General features: G+C 46.7%; 1 protein-coding gene and 1 pseudogene across 2 annotated transcripts; one reads left to right on the top strand and one right to left on the bottom strand.

Moving 5' to 3' along the window:
- Nucleotides 1–8,952: 8,952 nt before the first annotated feature.
- Nucleotides 8,953–17,192, bottom strand: Hinfp (histone H4 transcription factor). Of its 2 annotated transcripts, none has more exons than XM_055622263.1 (10): nucleotides 17,159–17,192; nucleotides 13,462–13,808; nucleotides 12,759–12,988; nucleotides 12,394–12,505; nucleotides 12,054–12,206; nucleotides 11,526–11,603; nucleotides 11,320–11,440; nucleotides 11,097–11,235; nucleotides 10,891–11,015; nucleotides 8,953–9,875 (listed from the first exon to the last, which is right to left on the bottom strand). In XM_055622263.1, the coding sequence occupies exons 2-10, from the start codon at nucleotides 13,631–13,633 to the stop codon at nucleotides 9,470–9,472; spliced, it is 1,536 nt and encodes a 511-aa protein (XP_055478238.1). In that variant the 5' UTR covers nucleotides 13,634–13,808; nucleotides 17,159–17,192; the 3' UTR covers nucleotides 8,953–9,469. The 2 variants fall into 2 exon arrangements, with proteins under 2 accessions (XP_055478238.1, XP_055478237.1); XM_055622262.1 differs by lacking the exon at nucleotides 17,159–17,192 and adding an exon at nucleotides 16,793–17,148.
- On the top strand, nucleotides 14,525–14,851 carry LOC129687711 (NADH dehydrogenase [ubiquinone] 1 alpha subcomplex subunit 7-like; annotated as a pseudogene).
- Nucleotides 17,193–20,588: the final 3,396 nt, after the last annotated feature.

Here is a 20,588-nt window from a genome sequence, read left to right on the forward strand (position 1 = left end):
GGGGGCGCGTTTGTGGACCCAGGACTGAGGGCCAGCGGCCAGAGGTCAAGCGCGAGGTCGCTAAGGGAAGGAGACCTGAAGTCACTCGGAGGGGTGGATCTCTGGGCGGTAGGGTGCAGGTTCCATCGTGCCCGGGTGGTTGGGAAGCTGTCGGTCTATCTGCGCACACAAACCCCTCATTGCTTATCTCTTCCAGTTCAGCTTTGGAGCTCAGCCCCGCCCAGCCCTAAAGTACAAAGGACTTCTGTGGGTAATTCTGAGGGTATAATTCTTGGGACTTTTTGAGACAGCCTCTCCCACACCTATTCACTTCTAAGGGCTCAAGAGGACACTAGTTATGAAGAGAGAGGGGGCCCTGGTTGTGACAACCCTCGCAGGCAGCTCCAAGGTTAACCTGGGACCCAGTCACAGCCTGCTTTGGCCATGACAGTCTTTATCCCTCCAGCCGGGTACAAGGCTCCAAGCCAGAGGAGGCTGATCTGGAGGCTCCAGGGCATGCACAAAGCTCTTCAGACAGTCCTGGACATCTTTTAGTGTGCATGCACCTTTTCTCTCTCACCCTACAAGCGTGGGCTCCGAGTCCTCAAGAGTGCTTACACGAACAGCCCCACATCTCACACCCCTCGTTTCGGCCCTTTCTCAAACTGTCACTCCTACCCCCGGTCTGGTCCACCCTGTCCTCTATGTCTTAGAGGGGTAAGTAGGTTAACGAGCCAACACACGTGACCTGAGCCTTTTAGTCCCCACCTGTCACTCGGGGAGACAGAAAGGAGGGAGACTTAGGCTGCTGCTACTGCTGCCTCCCCACCCCACCTAAGCCTCTCCGCAGGGTATGTCCGTGTCCCACCCTGAAACTATGAGGGTCAGCGAGGTTTGAGATCCAGTCTTTTCCAGCTTCCCTTCATTCCCTGTCCCACCTATGGCCATTTCTTAGGATCAGCCTTCCCATTTTCCAGATGGAGCCTCCATTCTTCAAGTTAATCTCCAATGCCTCCTGACAGACAGTTCCTCAGTGATTGCTGTGTGTGTCTGTGTGTGTGTGTGTGAGAGAGAGAGAGAGAGAGAGAGAGAGAGAGAGAGAGAGAGGATCTCACCAGCTCAGACTGTTGCTGAGGCTGGCTTTGACTGCCCCAGTCCTCCTGCCACCACCTCTAAAGTGCAGTGATTATAAACACTTATCACCAGGACTGACTAACAGTTGCGTTTATTGGACAACTACTATGAACCAGACATTCTCAGTTAATCTTAACATCTCTATGAGGCAGGGTTTTTGTTTTACTTTGTTGAGACAGGGTCTCACTATGTAACTTTGGCTGGCCTAGAACTCAATAAGTAGATCAGGCTGGCCTCAAACTTCTAGAGATCTGCATATGAGTCAGGTTTTACAACCTTCCTTTGGAGAAAAGAAACTGAGAAATAAGAAGATAAAAGAACATGCCCAAAGCTGGGCATGGTAGAATGTAGTTCCAGCGCTTTGAGAGGCAGAGGCAGGCAGAACTCTGTGAGTTCAAGGTTACCCTGGTTTACAAAGTGAGCCCAGGACAGCCAAGGTTACTCATAGAAAAAACAAAAACAAAGAAACAAACAAACAAAACAAGAAACAGTCATAGCAAATCCAAAGGAAGGATAGGCTTGGAATTCAAGTTCCCAGTTTTATCCACTCTGATAATTGGTCATCTCAGAATCTTATTCACAAATGGACTTCAGGGTACCACATAGCCCAAATTTAATGAATACATAATATTTGCCATATTCAAGATTTTTACATTTTATTTATTATTGTTGTGTGAATGTAAGCATGTTCTGGTGCCAAGGAGCTCATGTTGGGGGTGGGGGGAGGTCAGAGGCCAATTTTTAAGAGTCACTTTTCTCCACTCTGAGCTCCAAGGATCAGATCAAATTCTCAGGTCATTAGGCTTGTACAGCTCACCAGCCCAGTATTTCAGTACACTTATATAATGTATAGGGATCTCAGCAGATGTCTTAGTCAGTGTTCTATTGCTGTGAAGAGACACCATGACCAAGGCAACTCTTATAAAGGAAAGCACTTAATCGGGGGCTGGCTTACAGTTTCAGAGGCTTAGTCCGTTATCACCATGGTAGAGAGCATGGGGCGGGCAGGTGTGGAGAAATAGCTGATCCACGAGCAGAGAGAGATCGCTAACAGGCCAGGTGTGAGCTTTGTGAAACCTCCATGCCCACCGGCAATGACACACTTTCTCCAACAAGGCCACACCTATTCTAACAAGCCACACCTCCCAATCCCCCCCCCACCTTTCCTAATTTTTCTTAAAGTTTCTTTTAAATGAAATCACCACACCAGAGTAATGGCCTATATTATCTCCGCACACATTTATCAATTCTTTTTGCTGGGTCTATCTTGTCTAGTAGCTTTTTTTGAAGTATCTAATTACTGGCACCCACAGTTAGTCTACTGTGTTATAATACATTAGTAATTATTTTCCCTAAGCTGAGGGTATAATTCAGTGGTTCAGTCCCCAGCGTCACATACAAAATAGTTATTTGTCTTTCACTATTGCTCCCTGTGCCTGTTGACCATCTCTCTCCGAACCCTACCCCCACCCCATTAGTTTTTCTCTTAAGCAGATTCCCATCTTTAAGCTTCATGAAGATGGTAAACACATCATATGTGGCCAGGCATGGAGGCACATGCCTGTAGTCCTAGCACTGAAAGATGAGGGAGATCTTGAGTTTAAGGAACACCTTTTGATTCTCAAGAATAGACCATATAGTCAAGAGTGCCCAGCACTTGGGGGTGGGGGTGGGGTTCATGGCTGTCCACAGTTCAGGATAATTTTCTTTCTCCAGAACAATAGTCCACTTCTTGGCAAAGGAGAAGAACATTTATTGCACAGCTACTATGTGTTAGGAGCACAGCACAGAGATAAAACTCTCTATCACACTAGGTTTGTCTTTCTACCCTATGTTCCTAGTCTTTATATGTATATAGAAAATATACCCAACAAATAGCCATTTCTGAGCTGACCATGGTGACATACACCTGCAGAAGCAGAAGGATCAAAAGTTCAAGGTCATGGCATCATAGTGAACTTGAAGCTGGCCTCGGTCAAAACCAGGGCTGGCAAGATGGCAGATGGCTCAGGAGATAAAGTCACTTGCCACTAAGCCTGACACCTGAGTTTGAGTCCCACATGAGTGAGAGAACTTTTACAAACTGTTCTCTGACCTCCACATGCAGTGTGTACACACACACCAGAAATGTAAAACAAAATAAAAACAAAACTATTTCTTATGATGTAACTAGATCTCTCAACCTCCCTTTGAGGTAGTATTATCTTTTGGTGTTTCAGATAAGAGAAACAACACTCAGAAATTTGAGGTTCAGCTGTGAGGTGACACATCTAGTAGGATGAATCCAGCTATTCAAACCCAAGGCTTAGTGGTTTGACATTATTCCTACTATGTCAAACTTCTTTGTGCCCCGCTATCACCTTCCCATCTTAATTTAGATTTCTTAGGCTCTCACTGAGTAGCCCAAATTTGATTTCCAGTTGCAATCCTGCCTCAGCCTCCAAATGCTTAGATTATAAGTACATATCACCATGTCATTCCATTTTGCTTTTCCACACAGGGTCTCATGTAGCCTAGGCTGGCCTTGAATTTGCTACACAAAAATAACCTTGAACTTGTAATAATCCTGCCACCATGCCCTAAATTCTGGGATTACGGTGATGGACCATTAAACCCTGTTTTTTGGAGTGCTGAGGGTCAAACCCAGTGCTTTGTGAATGCTAGGTCAACACTCTACCAACTCCTCCCCCTTTTCAATAAAGAAGATGCACCTCCATCGTCTTAATATTCTTTCATTCTAGAATCTGAGTAGGCTTGGCTGTCCTGGAACTCGCTCTGTAGACCAAGCTGGCCCCAAACTCATAGAGATCTACCTGCCTCTGCTTCCCTAGTGCTGGGATTAAAATCGTGCACCACCACCACCTGGCTGAATATGAGCCTTTCTAATCTGGCAGAGATCCACTAAAATAAGTCTTCCTCATTTGTAAGACACTCCCAGAAAACATATAACTCCTAGCATAGACCTTGTTAACTTACCAACAGTAATTGCCAGGTTTTAGCACACACCCCAAATCCTCTGAAGGGCTTAAGATTCAGAGTGCTGGGTTCCCTTGCCAGGGCTTCTGATTTAATATCTAGAATGAGTCTTTCCTTAGTGTAGACTTCACTATCCTTAGAATAAAGCTGTCTCCTAACAGATGTTCCTTAATGTTTGAATGGATCTTCCCCAAATACATATGACATATCCTTTTTTTTTTTTTTTTAACCAGAGTCCCCCCATTCCTACTCCCAGTGCCCCCACCTACCCACCCCTAACCAGCTTCCTTCCTTGGCAGGTTGATAATTCTCATCTCAGCTTAGTGCTAGGCAGCAGATTTGTCCAGCAGACTCTGGACAAGGATTTGTGTGAGAAGTGGTAAGCATCATGGGGGGCGGGGAGGGAAGAAGTGTGGTAGGGTCCTGTGGGACCCAGAAAGAACTTAGACCAGAGACTTAGGAACTGGCCCAGATCTGTTTCCAGCACCCGAATTCTTTGTCCTCTATGACCTCTGGCCCACCCACTGGCTCAGCTTAAAACTTTAATGTGTTTGGCCAGAAGGAAACCCTCTGCTGGCCACTTGAGGGGATGTGGCTCAGAATGGAAAGGGGGGGTGACTATAAAAGAGAGAGCTTCCTCTCTTCCACAGTATAGCAGCAAAGTTCATCCTCTCTTCCTTGGCTCCCTAACACAGGCATCTCAGTGAACTTGGAGGGGCCTGCCCTGTTTTCTTGAACTCTAGCATGACGGTCTTCAGAGATGGGCCTCGCTTTTAAAGAGAGTATGTTGTCCCTGGCCACCACAGATGAGCCGTTCCCTCCACATTCTCCCTACATGATCCATTTCTCACTACAGGCCCAGAAACAGCTGCAGGCATGGCCTGAAACCTCTGAAGAAAAAAACAAAACAAAAACAAACAAAAAAAAAAAAACATTCTTTCTGCTTATGGGTTGATTGGTTGGTTGGTTGACTGATTGGTTTGGTTTTTGTTATAGCAACAGACTATAACCTAAATAGAAAATCATTTGGTGTTTTTGTTTGGTTGGTTTTTGTTTTGTTCTGTTGTATTTTGTTTTGAGACAGGATGTCTCAGTGTGGCCCTTGCTGTCCTAAAACTCACTTTGTAGACCAGGCAAGAGATCTGCCTGCCTGTGCCTCCTGAGTACTGGGATTAAAGGCCAGCTCCAACACAAAACAATTTAACTGAAGCATTTAAACAAGTGTTCTATCATTGAGCTGCATTCATGGCCTCTGAAGCAGCATTTCTCTCTCTCTCCTGTTATATGCTATTATTTCCTTTGATAGGAAGGAAATGAGGGACTCTCTAAACTGCAGATGTCAAGTTCTTTACAAAAGCCTCTAAGATATTTTTTGTTTGTATGGGTGTTTTGCCTGCGTACATGTCTATGTATCACATGTGTGTGTGATATTCACAGAGGCCACAAGAGGGCATCAGATCTCTTGGAACTGGAGTTACAGATGGTTGGGAGCCACTTTTGGGGGGTGTTCAAAATTGAACCTGAATTCTCGGAAAGAGCAGCAAGTGCTCTTCTCCATAGTGAGCTATGTCTCCAGTCCATATAAATATTATTGTGTATTATTTTCAGTTTTGTCTTGCTGTGACAACTATCCTTCTAAAAGCACCTTAGGGGACAAAGGGTTTATCAGGCTCATAATTCATAATTACAGCCCAGTCATTTCAGAGACATCAAGGTGGCAGGAACTTGACACAGCCAGTCTTGAGCGAAGAGAACAAATGTGTACATGCTTACCAGTGTTCAGCTCTTTCTCTACAGTACAGATTCCTGCCTAGGAAATGGTGCCACCCACCGTCTTCCTACCTCAACACAATCAAGGAAATTCCACACAGAGATGCCCACAATGGGTCAGCATGATCTAGACTATCTCTCAAGGAGAATCTCTTCTCAGGTGATTCTAGATTGTCAAGTTGACAACTATCACAACTGGAAACTGAATGTAGGGTTTTGCTAGGTGAGCATTATATTATTAGGCCATGGTCCTAACCAAAATCTGTTTCTTTATCTCTCTTCACTCAGTACAACTTGAAGTCCCATAATAATAACCTGTGACTCATGTTTTTTGCCCTCAGAGAACCCGAGTTCAATTCCCAGCATGGTATGGGAATATCTTCACCTCCCTTTTTTTCTCCTCTCAACCTCAACCCTCCCTGCTCTTCTTATTCCAGTCCTGAGCACAGTTTATTCATCCAACAATCAAGCGCTCTTCTGAGTTATGGATTTGTCCCACACAAGCAGCCATACTAGTTCCTAACACCTGGATTCGTTGTCTCACCAACACCCTTCAAAACACTGAATAAGTCGGGATTTGGTATTTTCTTTTTTTAAAGATGTATTTACTTATTTATTTATACTTATTATATATACATCATTCTGCCTGCATTTACACCTGCATGCCAGAAGAGGGCACCAGATCTCATTATAGATGGTCATGAGCCACCATGTGGTGGTTCATGTGGTTGATGGGAATTGAACTCAGGACCTCTGTTAAGAGCAGGCATTGCTCTTAACCTCTGAGCCACCTCTCCAGCCCAGGTTTTAGTATTTTCAATTCCAATTTCTTATGCATATTAAAAAAAAAAAAAAAAAAAAAAAGAGGCACTGCAATCCTTCTGAGGCTGCCTTCATTTTGTTGCTGGTTAGGAGGTAGCCTCTTCTTGAAGTCTTTCCTAATTTCTCCATGTAACTATGTATATAATTCAACCATCATCTTCCATGTTAAATAGGCTCTTTCTGAGCTCCATCCTGAGCTTTGCTTCCGACTTTGGACCCTTCTGTTATTCTGCTTACCTTGTCCTGCCTGCAAGTCCCCCCCAAGAAAGTCCCAAGTTTCTAATCTTTGTATTTTTTAGAATACAAAGACTCAATAAAAATTGGTAAAATATTTTGTTTCCTAATTCTACCTGACATAGGCAGCTTTTAAAAGCTATTTGCTTGTTTTTTATTTGAGACAGGCTCTTTCTACACAGCCTGTCCTGGTTGTCCTGGAACTATGTAGCCCAGGCTGGTCTCCAACTCAAGAGACCTGAATACTCTCCTGAATGCTGGTATTAAAGGTGTGTATCACCACACCTGCTGTAATAGGCAGTGTTTGAAGTAAGAGATCAAGGCAGGAAGATAACCTGAAGATAAATCTGAGACACTGTCCTTTTTTAATATTTATTATTATTATTATTATTTTTCAAAACAGTGTTTCTCTTTGTAGCCTTGACTATCCTGGACTCACTTTGTTGACCAGACTGGCCTCAAACTCAGAGGTCCGCCCACCTCTGCCTCCCCAAGAGCTGCGATTACAGGCGTGCCACTGCACCTGACAAAACCCTGTCCCTCAAAGCAAAATTAAAAAAAAAAAAAAATCAGTCCTTTCATCCTTTTTTTTTTTTTTTTTCTCCTTCCAAAACAGGATTTCTGTGCAGCCCTGGAACTCTCTTTGTAGACCAGGCTATCAGTGAACTCAGAGATCCACCTGCCTCTGCCTCCCAAATGCTGTGGTTAAAGGCATGCACTACCATGCCCAGCTCATTTTTCTTTTTAGCAATCCTGGAAATGAAACTCAGGGCCTTGTTTAGGCAGGACAGCGTAAGCAGTGACAGACGGTCCAAAGTCAGAAGCGAGGCTCAAGATGGAGCTCAGTAAGTTCCCGTTTGGCACACAAGTTGATGGTGGTGGTAGCTGAATCAGACATACTTACCTGGACAGTTTGGGAAGGTTTCATCCTGGAAGAGGCTGAAGTTCAGAAATCCTTTTGAGCAGCTGTCTAAGGTCCTTGAGAGTATTTCCTTTATCCAGACTGAGGAAAGGGCAGAGGCAATGAAAGCGTAACAAGCTCAGGAATGGCTGGATAGACTTAGGATGGGTGGTCAGGAAGTGCAAGCATGAGAAACTGAGTCTAGACGCCCAGCATGTACATAAAGCTGTACACAGGGTGGTGTGTCAGTAACCTAGTGATGGGCAGTGGCAGAGAAGGCAAATTCCCGCAGCTTACTGGCCAGTAAGTGAGTTAGCACATAACTCCTACCTACAGATAGCCATACTCACATAATATACATTTTTTTTTCTTTAGTTTCTGAGACAGGATTTCTGTGCAGCCCTGGCTGTCCTGGAACTCACTCTGTAGACCAGGCTGACCTTGAATTCAAAGATCCACCAGCCTCTGCCTTCCGAGTGCTGGAAATAAACCCATGTACCACCACCATCCAGCTGTCTAATTCTTTATTAATTGAAAAAAAAAAAAGAATGGTTCTAATTTTGAGGAATTTCACCTTCTTAAAGAACTCAATGAAAGGGGCAAGACTGCTAAGCAGTTAAGAACACTTGTTGCTCTTACAGAGACCCAGATTCAGTTCCCAGAACTCACATGGTAGCTCACAGCTGTCTGCAGCTTCAGTTCCAGAGGACTGGTCACCCTCTTTTGACCTCCATGGTCCCTGCACACCACATATATGCAGGCAAAATACTCATACACACAAAATAAAAATGAACATGCAATAAACATGTGTATGATTTTTTAAAAAAATCTAGTCAAAATACATCCACTCTCTAGAAAAGTGTATAGATACACAACTTTCTAGAGCTTGATTCCTGGCCCTTGAGTACTTGGCATTCTCTGGGTGATTTCTCAACCCACCTCTACTCCAGATTCCTTTGCGGTCCCACAACCCCAGCCTATCTCTGAGGCACAGGGTTATAGTTAGGACTGAGAGCGCAGTCCTCGTATCATTTATATCCATTCCGTAATACTGCTGGCATTTGCTAACAGCCAAGTACCTGGGGCCTCCTTCCACAGAGCTGGTAGATGCCCTGGAAGAAACAGACAACCTCTAATAACAGCTCAAGTGCTTCTTTTATTACTAAAAACACAACTGTCACACATATACAGTGTCTCCAATCCTGTCCCTGAAGATAACAAGTGTCCCTGGAATGTAAAAGGAAACCTTGAGAGAAATGGCACCTGGTTCTCAGTGAGGAAATGGCCCTTGTACAGCACAGTCACTCATCCCCTGGCCAACAGACCCCTGGAGATAGGAATGGACGTGGACTAAACATTTACTCACTGTCTAGCATGGCAAGGGAGTATGCTTAAGCCTGGAAACAGATCCTCTAATGAGAACACATGTAGGATTTCCTCAATCAATCCAACTCCACAGGTTCCCCACAAAGAGCAGTATAGGGGGAAACGAAATTACTCAGTCTATAGAATGATGCTGCCTGAGTCAGAGGGGACACTGTTCTCAGCACCACATCTGAAGGCATACAAGAACAAATGCTGCCCATTGGGGCACTGCTTCCTGCCTGGCTCAAACTCCAAGACCTGGAGTAGGAGTGGTGAGGCTCTGCCGCCTTAGCCCATCTGGACCCCTGGATCCTCAGGTATTCCTTGGAGGTTTTCCATCTCCCTCAAGGGTGGCTCAGAGACTGGCGGGGGCTCTCCAGGAGCTTCGGACAGCACATAGTAGACAATGTCTCGCTGGCCCTGGGTGTCCGTCTGACCGACCATATGAATGGGGTTGCCCTGAGAAGCTGAGAGGGTTGTCCCCTCAACAACCCCACCTTCCTCTTCTGTCTCTTCCTCAGGTCCTGGGGACCCCAGCACTGTTTCTAGAACAATGCCCTGCAGGCTGTTCTCATTCAGTGCCAACCCTGGATCTGATCCTTCTTGTAGCTGCTGCAGTAACTGCTGTGTCAGCTCCACACTCTCATAGCGAACTAACTGTAGCCGCATGTAGCCATCTTCATGCTCCTTGTACCTGCAGAAGAAGGCAGCAGACAGTAGAGGATGAAGAAATGGCCTAAAGACAGGTTGAAGATACAAATAGGGTACCTAAGGCTTAGGATTCTGTGTGATAGAACTGAAGATTTAAATAAATAAATAAATAAATAAATAAATAAATAAATAAATAAATAAATAAATAAGGTGGGTTTTGTTTTTTTTTTTTCCCCAAGGAATATGTAGAAGAATCTCTGGGTGATTTCTCAACCCACCTCTACTCCAGATCCCTTTGCGGTCCCACAACCCCAGCCTATCTCTGAGGCACAGGGTTATAGTTAGGACTGAGAGCGCAGTCTTCTTCTGTAGAAGAAAGGCTCAGAGGAGAGGACTCAAAATGGAAAAACTAATGCAGAAGCCCAACCCAATAGAGACTAATGGGCCCTATAATGGCTGTGTCGAAGTTTATGAGGGTTGTGGAGCTGAAGGTCAGGACCCTCAGCCTTAATTCTGGCTCTGGCTACAGGACTTTTGGCACTACTTGTAAAGTCTGAAACTACCTTTGCATTAGAAAAGTCACAGCCTTGCATAGTGACAAACGCCTTTAATCTCGTAAGAGGCAGAGGTAGAGGCAGAGATAGAGGTGGATGGATCTCTGTGAGTTCAAGGCCAGCCCGTTCTACATAATAGGCTCTAGCCCAGCCAAGACTGTATGGAGATTCTGTCCTCACAACAAACAAACAAACAAGATGAAAACCAAACAAATAACAGTATTTGCTCCACCATTTTTAAGGTTGAGACTAAACACAGATGGTAGGTATCAAAGTACCATAAATTCAAAGGTTTTTTTTTTTTTTTCCTTTTTAAAAATTCCATCAGGCTGGTGAAATGGCCATGCATGATGATCTGAGTTCAATACCTGAAAGCCACATAAAAGTAAGAGAGAAACAATTCCACAAGTTGTGTCCCCAACCTCTATAGGCGCATTGGTACCCCCCAACCATATACACACAATAATAAACAAAAAGCAAAGAAGTGTGTAAATCCAGACGCACCGAAAACGAGGGTGCCCCGAGGGCCACTTGAATTGGTGCTTCTTGCGAAGGTGCACAGTGAGGTTGTTGCCACGTGTGAAGCATTTGTCACAGACATGACATTTGTACCTTGGCTCTGAGTCTCCCTGATGAGATGGAAGGAGGAAACGAGGTCAGCTTCTCACTCACACACCTGCTAAGCTAAGCCTTCCCCAGCGGCCACTCACTTCATGCACTTTGCGGTGATGGGACTTGATAGAGCTGAGGGATCGGGCACTGAAGCTGCAGTTCTCGAAGTCACACCTGTAGGCTGACTCCTTGCTGTGGGTGTCCAAGTGCTTCCGGAGGTCAATCAGATTCTTGCAGCTGCCAGGAGAAATAAGGAGGGGTTGGAGGAAACAGGGAACCCTAACACTTGAGTCCTGTATTTTGACCCCCGGGTCCCCTTACCTGTAGTCACAACAGTCACATTTAAAGGGACGGTCCTCACTGTGTCGAAAGCGCATGTGATTTCGGAGGGAGGAAGGCAGTGGGCAGGTCATGTCACACAGAGGGCATTTATAGTGATTCACTGAGGAGCAGAGAAGAGACAGTGATCTTGATGGGACTCACGGACCTCGAGGGAGGGTTGGAAGGCTTGGGCACAGGCCACTCACCGTGGTTCCGCATGTGGTCTCGAAGCAGCCTCTCTGTAGCAAATCTCTTGGAACAGTGGGAGCACTGGAAACGCTGCTCTGCAGTAGAGTGGGCAGAACAAAGGAACTGGAGAACAGTAAAGGGCAGAGAAGAGGGGGACCATCCCAGACAGAAGGGAACCACCCAAGGAGCAAAGGGAAGCTACAGATGGGATTTGGAGTCCAGACCTGAGTTAAACCCAGCTTTTATCACTTACTAGCTGTGTGATCTCAGGTAAGTGATTTAAGCTCTCTGAGCCTCAGTTTCCTCATCTGTAAAAAGGGGAATAAGAAGCCTACCTCATGGGGCTGTTGTGAGGATTCCTGAGATAACTGATGCCAAAAACAGTAAGTGCTGAACAATGTCTAAGTCTAGGGAGGCTCCTGCTCCCAGAAGGGGAAAAGAGCCTGGTACAGATCTCTTCAGCAGCCACCTCCCCTGGGAAGATAGCCCCTTCTTCACTTTAAGTAGGATATCCCACACTCTCCCACTTCTTTCCAACTGCTTACGATCCAATGAGGTCTGGCGACGGATGTGATCTAAGAACTTGGTGTTGTTGGCAAACATGCCCCCACAGGTGGGACAAGCCACTACCTTCTCCTGGGTGTGGCTGCGGAGGTGTTCTCGAAGCTTACACCGATCCTTGAAGGTACACGTACAGCCTAGGAAGGAAGATCTGATTATGTCCCATCCTTAAATCTCCCTCCCCAGCTTGGCTCTGGCACCCCAAATTTCTCCAGCCAGTAGTCTACGTTGTCTTGCAGGATTGATCCCACCCATCCCTGGCTCCTCTAGACCCTAACACCTACAGAGTTTCAAACAGAGGCCAGAGCAGAGGGGTTGCCCTACCTTTCCAGCCACACTGCACCACATGGTTGTCCTTGCTGACAGCTTGGTATTCACAGCACAGGCTGTGCGCATCCACGTGCCGATAGAACCACTCAGGATTGTCGAAGGTACTCTGTGCCGGGGCAACTTGGGGTAAGGACTAAGAGTGGTTAGAGGGACTCTCACCCACGTCAAGAGGGGGTTTCTTGCTCTCCTCAAATTAACTTGTGGGAATGGGGAAGTTTTAAGACAAAGGAGTTACACAAGAATAGAGGAGGGATACTAGCAGGAGTCTCATAAATATAAGGCACCCTGGAAAGAGCCAAAGTATCTTGAGTCATGATCCCCAGCTTCCTCCACCCCTATTTCTGGCACTATCTGCTAACCTCGCACTGTTCCCATAGACACAGGAAATGGTCAGGGATGTCAGGGATGACGTTCCGGCTCTGGAAGTCCAAAATGCAGGGGCTGAGGTCAGCCTGGTTTTGCAGGGCTTGCAGTCCCCACTGTTTCAGCTTGGTGTGGTAGCAGTGGAAGTAGACATGGCGGGTGAGGTCGGCAGAACTGTCCAGACAGCAAAAGCCACACTCCTGCCATAAGCAGGAGAATTCTTCCTCTGCAGAAAGGTTTAGAAGGAATGGTCTGACATTTGCCAAGCTCAGTTCGCTTTCCATCTCAAACATTAAGCAGGACTCTGACCAAGGATGAACAGGATTTTATCCACCATGTAACAGTACTTAATGACTTTCAACCGAGTCGGGTATTTCGGATATAACAAGGAGGCAGGAGTCCCAGTCCTTGTCCTCACCTAGCTTTCAGTCAGAGATTAAGTAACCATATCTACAGAACTGCAACTAGTGGCAAGGGATATGGGGTCAGGTATGTGGCACCAACAAGTGTTACACAGAGCCTTTAAGCCCAGCACTCAGGAGGGAGAAGCAGGTGGACCTGAGAGTTCGAGGCCAGCCTGGTCTACAAGATGAGTTCCTGGACAGCCAGACCCTGTCTCAAAATAGACAAGGAGCTGTCCTCCTTTTCTCAAGGAGCTGGATTTCCCGCCTGCTCTTGAGCTCTTTCCACTTTCCTTACCAAGTGGGTCCTCTTCCTCTTCTTCCTCCTTAGAGCCATGCATGTGCTGTTGCAGGTGCTGAGTGACGTGCTCAAAGAACTCCTCCATGGCTGAGCACACAAAAGAGCAGGACCCCCACTCACACTGGAGCCCCAGATTCTCTTTCCGGGCAACTTTTCCAGGAGGTGACATGGCCTTTATCTCAGAAGAAGAAATCTAGAGCTGTAAGATTGTATCCCAGGCTGCTGGAGGCAAAGGGACTAGCAGGCAGCCTGCCGAGGGTAGCAGGTACTTTTCAGTATCTTGTGCTTTTTTTTTTGTAAGGATGGGCCAGCAGTTTCTCAAGCCCTAGGGGCTGTCTGATTTCCTGAGAAGAGAAAACAATACTGAGCATGTGCCAAGCACTAAGCTAAAGACTTTAACAGACATTTTCTCATATAGCGTCAGAGCATATTCCCATGGGAGATGGAACAATGCTCAGCTTCAAAGAGAGGCACTAGGGTTAAAACCCAGATTCCACCACCTACCACCCACTAGTTGTGAGGCCTCTGCCAAAATGGGGATAACAAAACTTTTTGTTCTGAACTTCACGCTTACTCTATGTCAGATACAGTATTATTTTGTTGGGGATGGAAAGATGGTTCAGATTAACAGCCCTGCATGGTCTTCTAGGGGGACCTGTTTAGATTCCTAACAACCATATGGCTGCTCACAACCATCCATCTATATAGAAGTCTAGATCCAGAGGAGGCGACCCCCTTCTTCTGCCCTCTGAAGGTGTTACAGTCATGTGATGTAGACAACTCATGCAGGTAAGACACCCCCACACACATTAAAGTAAAAATAAATTTCATGGGGCTACAAAGATGGCTCGGTGATTAAAAGCACTGGTGATTAAAAGAGGCCCTGGGTTCAACTGCCAGTCCACATGGCAGCTCACAACTATAACTCCTGTTCCAGAGGATCTAACACCCTCACACAGACATATGTTCAGGCAAAACCCCATTGCATAGAAATTAAAAATAAGCAAGTTTAAAAAAACAAAACAAAACAAAACAAAAAAACTCCGTTCTTCGGAGGGGAAGACACATGGAGTCCGCTACTCGAATTATCCAGAAGCTGCGGAATTGGGCAACTGGGGACCCAGCCACCTCCTAATCTCCCTGTGGGCCCCAGTCACAAGCTGTCCAACAATTACTACTGTACTCCTGATGGTCGCCGGGAAGTTGTGCCTCCCTCAATCATCATGTCTTCACAAAAGGTCTTGGTGTCAGGCAAGACAGCTGAGAGCTCTGCTGTGGCAGTCACTGAGAAGATGGCAGTGACACCTGCTCCTCCCATAAAGAGGTAGGAGCTGTCTAAGGACCAGCCATACCTGTGACCCTGCCCTAGGCTACCTTGCCATGTCCCCACGGCCATGTGACCGCTTTTCCACCTTGGATTCCTGCTGGGGCAAGCATGACCTAATTTATAACAAATACATCGAATGTCACATTACTTCAAAAAAAAAAAAAAAAACACTCAAAAAATACCATTGTTCTGAGTATTTTTGGTACTGAGGATTGAACCTAGGACCTTATAATTTGGGACAGGATTTTTCCTAAGTGGCCGAGGTTGACCTTAAATACACTCTGAAATCCTCCTGCCTCAGACTCCCAAATAGCTGGGATTACAGGTTTGTGCCAACAAACCCAGCCATAGTAAGCACTGTGCATGTGTGTGTTTGAAAGTGGGCCTGTGTGATTCCTCAAGAATCAACCATTTGAGGGTTTTTTGTTGTTTTGTTTTACAAGACAGGGTTTCTCTGTGTAGCCCTGGCTATCCTGGAACTCACTCTATAGACCAGGCTGTCTCAAACTCAGAGGTCCCCCTGTTCTGCTGTGCTGGGATTAAAGGCGTGTGCCACCACTGCCTAGCTGAAGGTTTTGTTTCTTTACTTTTAATATAGTTTCTTGTTGGCCTGGAGCTCACCAGGTAGGCTAGACTGGCTAACCAGTGAGCTCCAAGGATCCTCCTGTCTCTACTTCCAGAGATACACCGGCCTTTTTACAGCAGAGTCTACCTTGACCCAGCTGTCTCTGCCTACGTTAAATGTTAGGTCATCAAATCCTAGATGAATGCTAGTATTAAATGTCTGAGCCACTACACCTGAAAATTGAACTTTGTTTTAAAATTTGCGTTCTGGAGATCAAACTTATGGCCTCCTGATGTTTCTGAAGCATGTACTTGACTGACTGAGCCACCCCTCTAGTCTCATATTAAGCATTTTATTTGCATCATGTAACTGATGACACTACTCGATGAAGCAGGCACCATTTAAACCTCATTTATGGATAACCTGAAGCTGACAAAAATTTATGCAAGGCCATCTAATGATGGTCAGGTTAGGCTGAAACCAAAGTTCATATTATTTCATATAGCCTACATATGATCCAGAACCTTTGACCTTACTGAATTATGTTACCAAATCTCTTGCCAGGCTTTCAATGCCATACATTCTGTCTTTGCTTTGCCTACTCAATGCTTGATCCCACCACTCATTTAATGTTAAAATGAAGATTCCATTTGAAGCTGGGAGCGATGTCATACACCTTTAATCCTAGTACTCTGGGAGTCAGAGGCAGGCGGATATATGTGAATTCAAAAGCCAGCCGGGTCTAGAAAGTGAGTCCGGAATAGCCAAGGCCACACAGAGAAACCCTGTCTTAAAACAAAACAAACAAAAAGATTCCATTTGAATGTAGGAACCCTGTTTATGCTCTACCTTCATCATCTGTACTTTGCTAAATTGCCACACACACACACCCTCAACAGGGTTTTTCTGTGTCTCCCAGAATACTAAGATTACAGCACTTGGCTTCTAAATATTCTTGAGAACATAAGTATTTGTTTTAAATAAAAATGAGAACAAAGTTAAACGTTCAGGTCTCGGAAAAAAGGTTGGGGGGGGGGGGTGCTGGCCTTTGAGGCAGATCACTTGAGAGTTTCGGGCCAGCCAGAGTTACAAAGTAAGGTCTCAAAAAAGAAGCTACTATGCACAACATATTGTATGTATCTGTCTGAAGAGAGAATCAGACGATGGAAAAGGAAAAAGAAACTCCTTAGTTTTGTGATCTTAACGCACTACTAGGGCTCAATGAAGCACAGCTAAACGTATCCTTGTTTCTTAGCGCTAACCCGGTGATGGGCGGCATCCAACCCCAGGATCCCTACCTAACACTTCATCAGCAGTAACAGTACCAAACGATCCCATCAACAAATATTAAGAGAGTACAGCGTATTGCTGGGCTCCAGTGAACTCTGAGCCACAATAGAGAAAAAGAAAGGCCCAGGTCCTGAACAAGGACTCACAGACGAGGATCTGACGGCTGAACGCGGTAGGGAAAACAAAGCGCGCGACGAGGGCGACCTGGACACAAAAAGGCCCGTGGGCAGGCTCGCCTAGGGGCTGAGGCCGGGCCCAAGCTTCGGAGGGTGGCTGGAACTCCAAGGAGGAAGGAGACCGTTCGGCGGCGCCCAGCCCGACGGGCTTCCCAGGATCCGCGTCGCCAAGCGCGGCGCCGACCGAGTCCAGCCGCAGCGACCCGCAGGCCGAGGGCGCGGAGGCGCAGGGCCGGCCCCGACGCCTCGCCAAGGCCCTCCGGGACGCCTGGCCTTCCAAAGGCTCCGGGGAGCGGCCCAGCCGTCACGCCGCCGGGGCTCCGCGACCCCACTCACCTGCCAGCGCCGCGGGGCCTCCCGGCGCCCCACCCACCTCACACCATACACCCACAAGAGTTTGAGCGACGGCCAGCGACAGCCAATCGCCACTCTCCACTCGACCAGCAGCCAATGGCCGCTGCGTCTGGCGGAACCCGTGCGCACCAAAACACGGAAGAGGCGGGAACGGCACGGCAGAGGGCTCCGTTTCCCGCCGGGTAGAGTGAGGGCCGAAAGGATGTGGGAAAAGTTAGCGTCACCCGCAAAGGGGGGTTGGGGCTGCTCTAGGCAGTGCGCAGGCCGGAAGCGCTGAGGCTCGGATGCCCTCTACTGCGCAGACTCCGCGCCCACCATCTACTGGGCATGCGCCTAGGTTAGACCCGGTTGTCTTCGTTCTCACGGCTTCTGTGTTTCAGTTAGCCGGGTAGGTGGTCCCTCTACGCGGGGTATCAGATCCATCTGTGATTTTCTTGGTTTTCTACGTACCCCAGGCTGACCTTGAACTCACAGAAGTCCAGCTACCCCAGGCTGACCTTGAACTCACGGAAGTACACCCGCATTTGCCACCCAAGTGTGGGTAATAAAGGCATAGACCAGCACATTTGCCCGGTGACCTCAACCTTCAGATCCATCTGCTCTAGCACCGCATGCTGAGATTATAGATTCTTCCGCCTCACCACGATTATGTGGTGCTGCGGAATTCGGTCAAGGGTTTCTTTCTACTTGCTAGACAAGCGCTTTACCCCAGCAGCCACTCAGTCGCAGCCCAAGATTCTACTTTCCTAAACACATGATCACCTACATTCATCTTCTTCCATTCTAGTCCATGAATGACATTCATCCCAGAACTCCACACTCGTTTGACCCGTCCCAGTGCTCACTTTCCTACAAGGCATCTGCCACAGAGCTCAGCGAACTCATCTTTAACGAAAACAGACCTGATCGAGGCACCATTCTGTGTAAAATACTCAGAAGCATTCTGTTCCCGCCAGTACAGAGGCCCCAAAGAAAACGGAGTATTTCCGAACTCCAACACCTGGGTCCTGCGTACAACAAATCCTATTTTGAGTCTTCGGCCTCATTTCCTGAACCTCAGCCGCGAATTTCAGTTTCCCTACCGCACTGTGCCTTCTTTGACCTCTCAAGGTCTGCGCTTCTCTTCCCCTAAATAAGTCTCCCTATTCCCTTTCCAATTATGTAACTGACTTTCGAGCCACTCTTGTGTTTTCAATGGAGACATTTCCGTCTCTACATCAGTGAGGAAGAACAGTTGTGTCTGTTTTATAAACCAGTCACAGTCTCATAGTCCAGTGAGGTAAGCTCAGAAAGTATTTAAAATTGCCAGGCGGTTGGTGCACATAACTTGACTCCCAGCACTCCGGAGGCAGCAGCAGATGGACCTCTTGAGTTCCAGGCCACCAGGGTTACTCAGTGAGACCTCACCTCAGAAAACAAAAACAAAGCAAAATAAGCCAAGCACCAAATTAAGCTTGGTGCGTACTCACGTGTAACCCCAGCACCGGGGATGCAGGAAGATCATGAATTTGAGGTCAGTTTCTGGGAGGGGTACTGTAGAGTAAGTTCCAAGACAGCCTGGGCTATCAGACACTGTCTCCAAAATATTTTTTTTACTGTCCTACATAAATAAGTTCAAAGACAACTGGCCGGGCGTGGTGGCACACATCTTTAATCCCGGCATTTGGGAGGCAGAGGCAGGCGGATCTCCATGAGTTCAAGGCCATACTGGTCTACAAATTTCTCCCTGGTCTACTGCAGGGAGAAACAAAAATTTAAAGACAACATAAAAACAGGTCACGTTGAGCCAGGGTTCACAGGCCTGTAATCCCAAATCTTCTGCTACTGGGGAGGCAGGAAGATCCCAAAGCAACCTAGAGAGACATTATCTCAAAAAACAAAGCAGCTGTAGTCACGATGCTTCACTCCTATAATCCCATGTAGATCAGGCTCGCCTCAGACTCACAGAGATCTGCCTGCCTCTGCCTTCCAAGTGCTGGGATTAAAGGTGTGCGCCTCTACAACTAGCTAAGATTTATTTCCTTAATGTCTATGAGTGTTTGCCTGCCTGTATGTAGGCACAGCATGTGTGTGCCATGCCTGCAGACGCCAAAAGAGGGCATTGGATCTTGTGAGCTGCCATGTGGGTGCTAGGAACCAAACCAGGTCCTCTTCAAGAGGACTTAGTACTCTTAAACACTGAGATGCTTCTTCCGTACCATCTCAAAAGTTAAAAACAAACTTTACAAGTGTTTTGACTAAACTTATGTGTATCATGTGTAGCCTGGTACCAGGAGAGGCATCAGATTCAGACGAAACAGAGTTGCAGATGATTATGAACTGCCATGTGAGCTTGGGTCCTCTGCAAAGGGAGCAAGTATTCTTTCTGGCTGAACCCTGCCTTGTTTTCAGAGTTCTGGGAATAAAGGCATGTGTCACTATACCCAGTTATTTTATCAACCTTATTCATTTGGAAATTCATAATTCTGCTGGGCATGGTGACACATGCCTTTAATCCCAGCACTCAGGAGGTTCTCTGTGGTTCAAAGACAGCCTGGTCTACAAATCAAGTCCAGGACACCCAGGGCTCTGAAAAACCCTGTCTTGAAAAACAAAAACACAACAACAAAATCCTAACTCTAGCACTACTTCATGAAATGCTAACCCTCATTTTAACTCAGATTTACAGCACTGAAAATGGTTCCTAGCCTTTTAGTAATTTCATGAAGAAACACTTGTCACAGAGCTGTGTGAACTCAAACACTTTTCAGAGCAGGGATCTCAGTGTGTTATGGATCTATGTTTCCAGATTTTAGTATCAGGATGTGGTGAGCTATGCATTTAACTCTAGCACTAGATTTATGGTATGGGGGTGGGCGGCAGAAGCCAGTGGATCTCTGTAAATTGGAGGTAGCCAGGCAAACAGTGAGACTCTGACTCAATAATTAAATAAACAAAGCCCACATTTCCAAGACAGGGTTTCTCTGTGTAGGCTTGGCTGTCCCAGAACTCACTCTGTAGACCAGGCTAAGCTCAAACTCGCCTGCCTCTGCCTCCCAAGTGCTGGGATAAAGGTGTGCATCACCACATGACTGCCCCTAAGTTTCAAACCAGGAACAAGTAGCTATCAAAGCAGACTTGGCCTCCAGGCTTTCCCAGCAACCCTCAGTCCCTACCTGTTACAGGGTATGGCTGGCATACCCCACCCTATACTCTGCACTTTCCAGGGGGATGGGCTGCTCTTCCCTGTATAATCCAGACATTCTGGTTACCTGCACTCTCAGCCTTTTCCTTTAGCCTCTTAGCTGCTGTACTTGGCTCCCCTCTCTCCACGTGGTTCAGGTTTATGATCGCTCTGGACTCTCCCAGATGTGTCTGCCTCTGGCTCTGCTCTCCCACCTATCTATAATAAACTTTCTCCTCCACCATACCT

This window comes from Psammomys obesus, unplaced genomic scaffold (assembly GCF_907164565.1).
Source record: "Psammomys obesus unplaced genomic scaffold, mPsaObe1.curated_primary_1811, whole genome shotgun sequence".
NCBI classification, from domain to species: domain Eukaryota; kingdom Metazoa; phylum Chordata; class Mammalia; order Rodentia; family Muridae; genus Psammomys; species Psammomys obesus.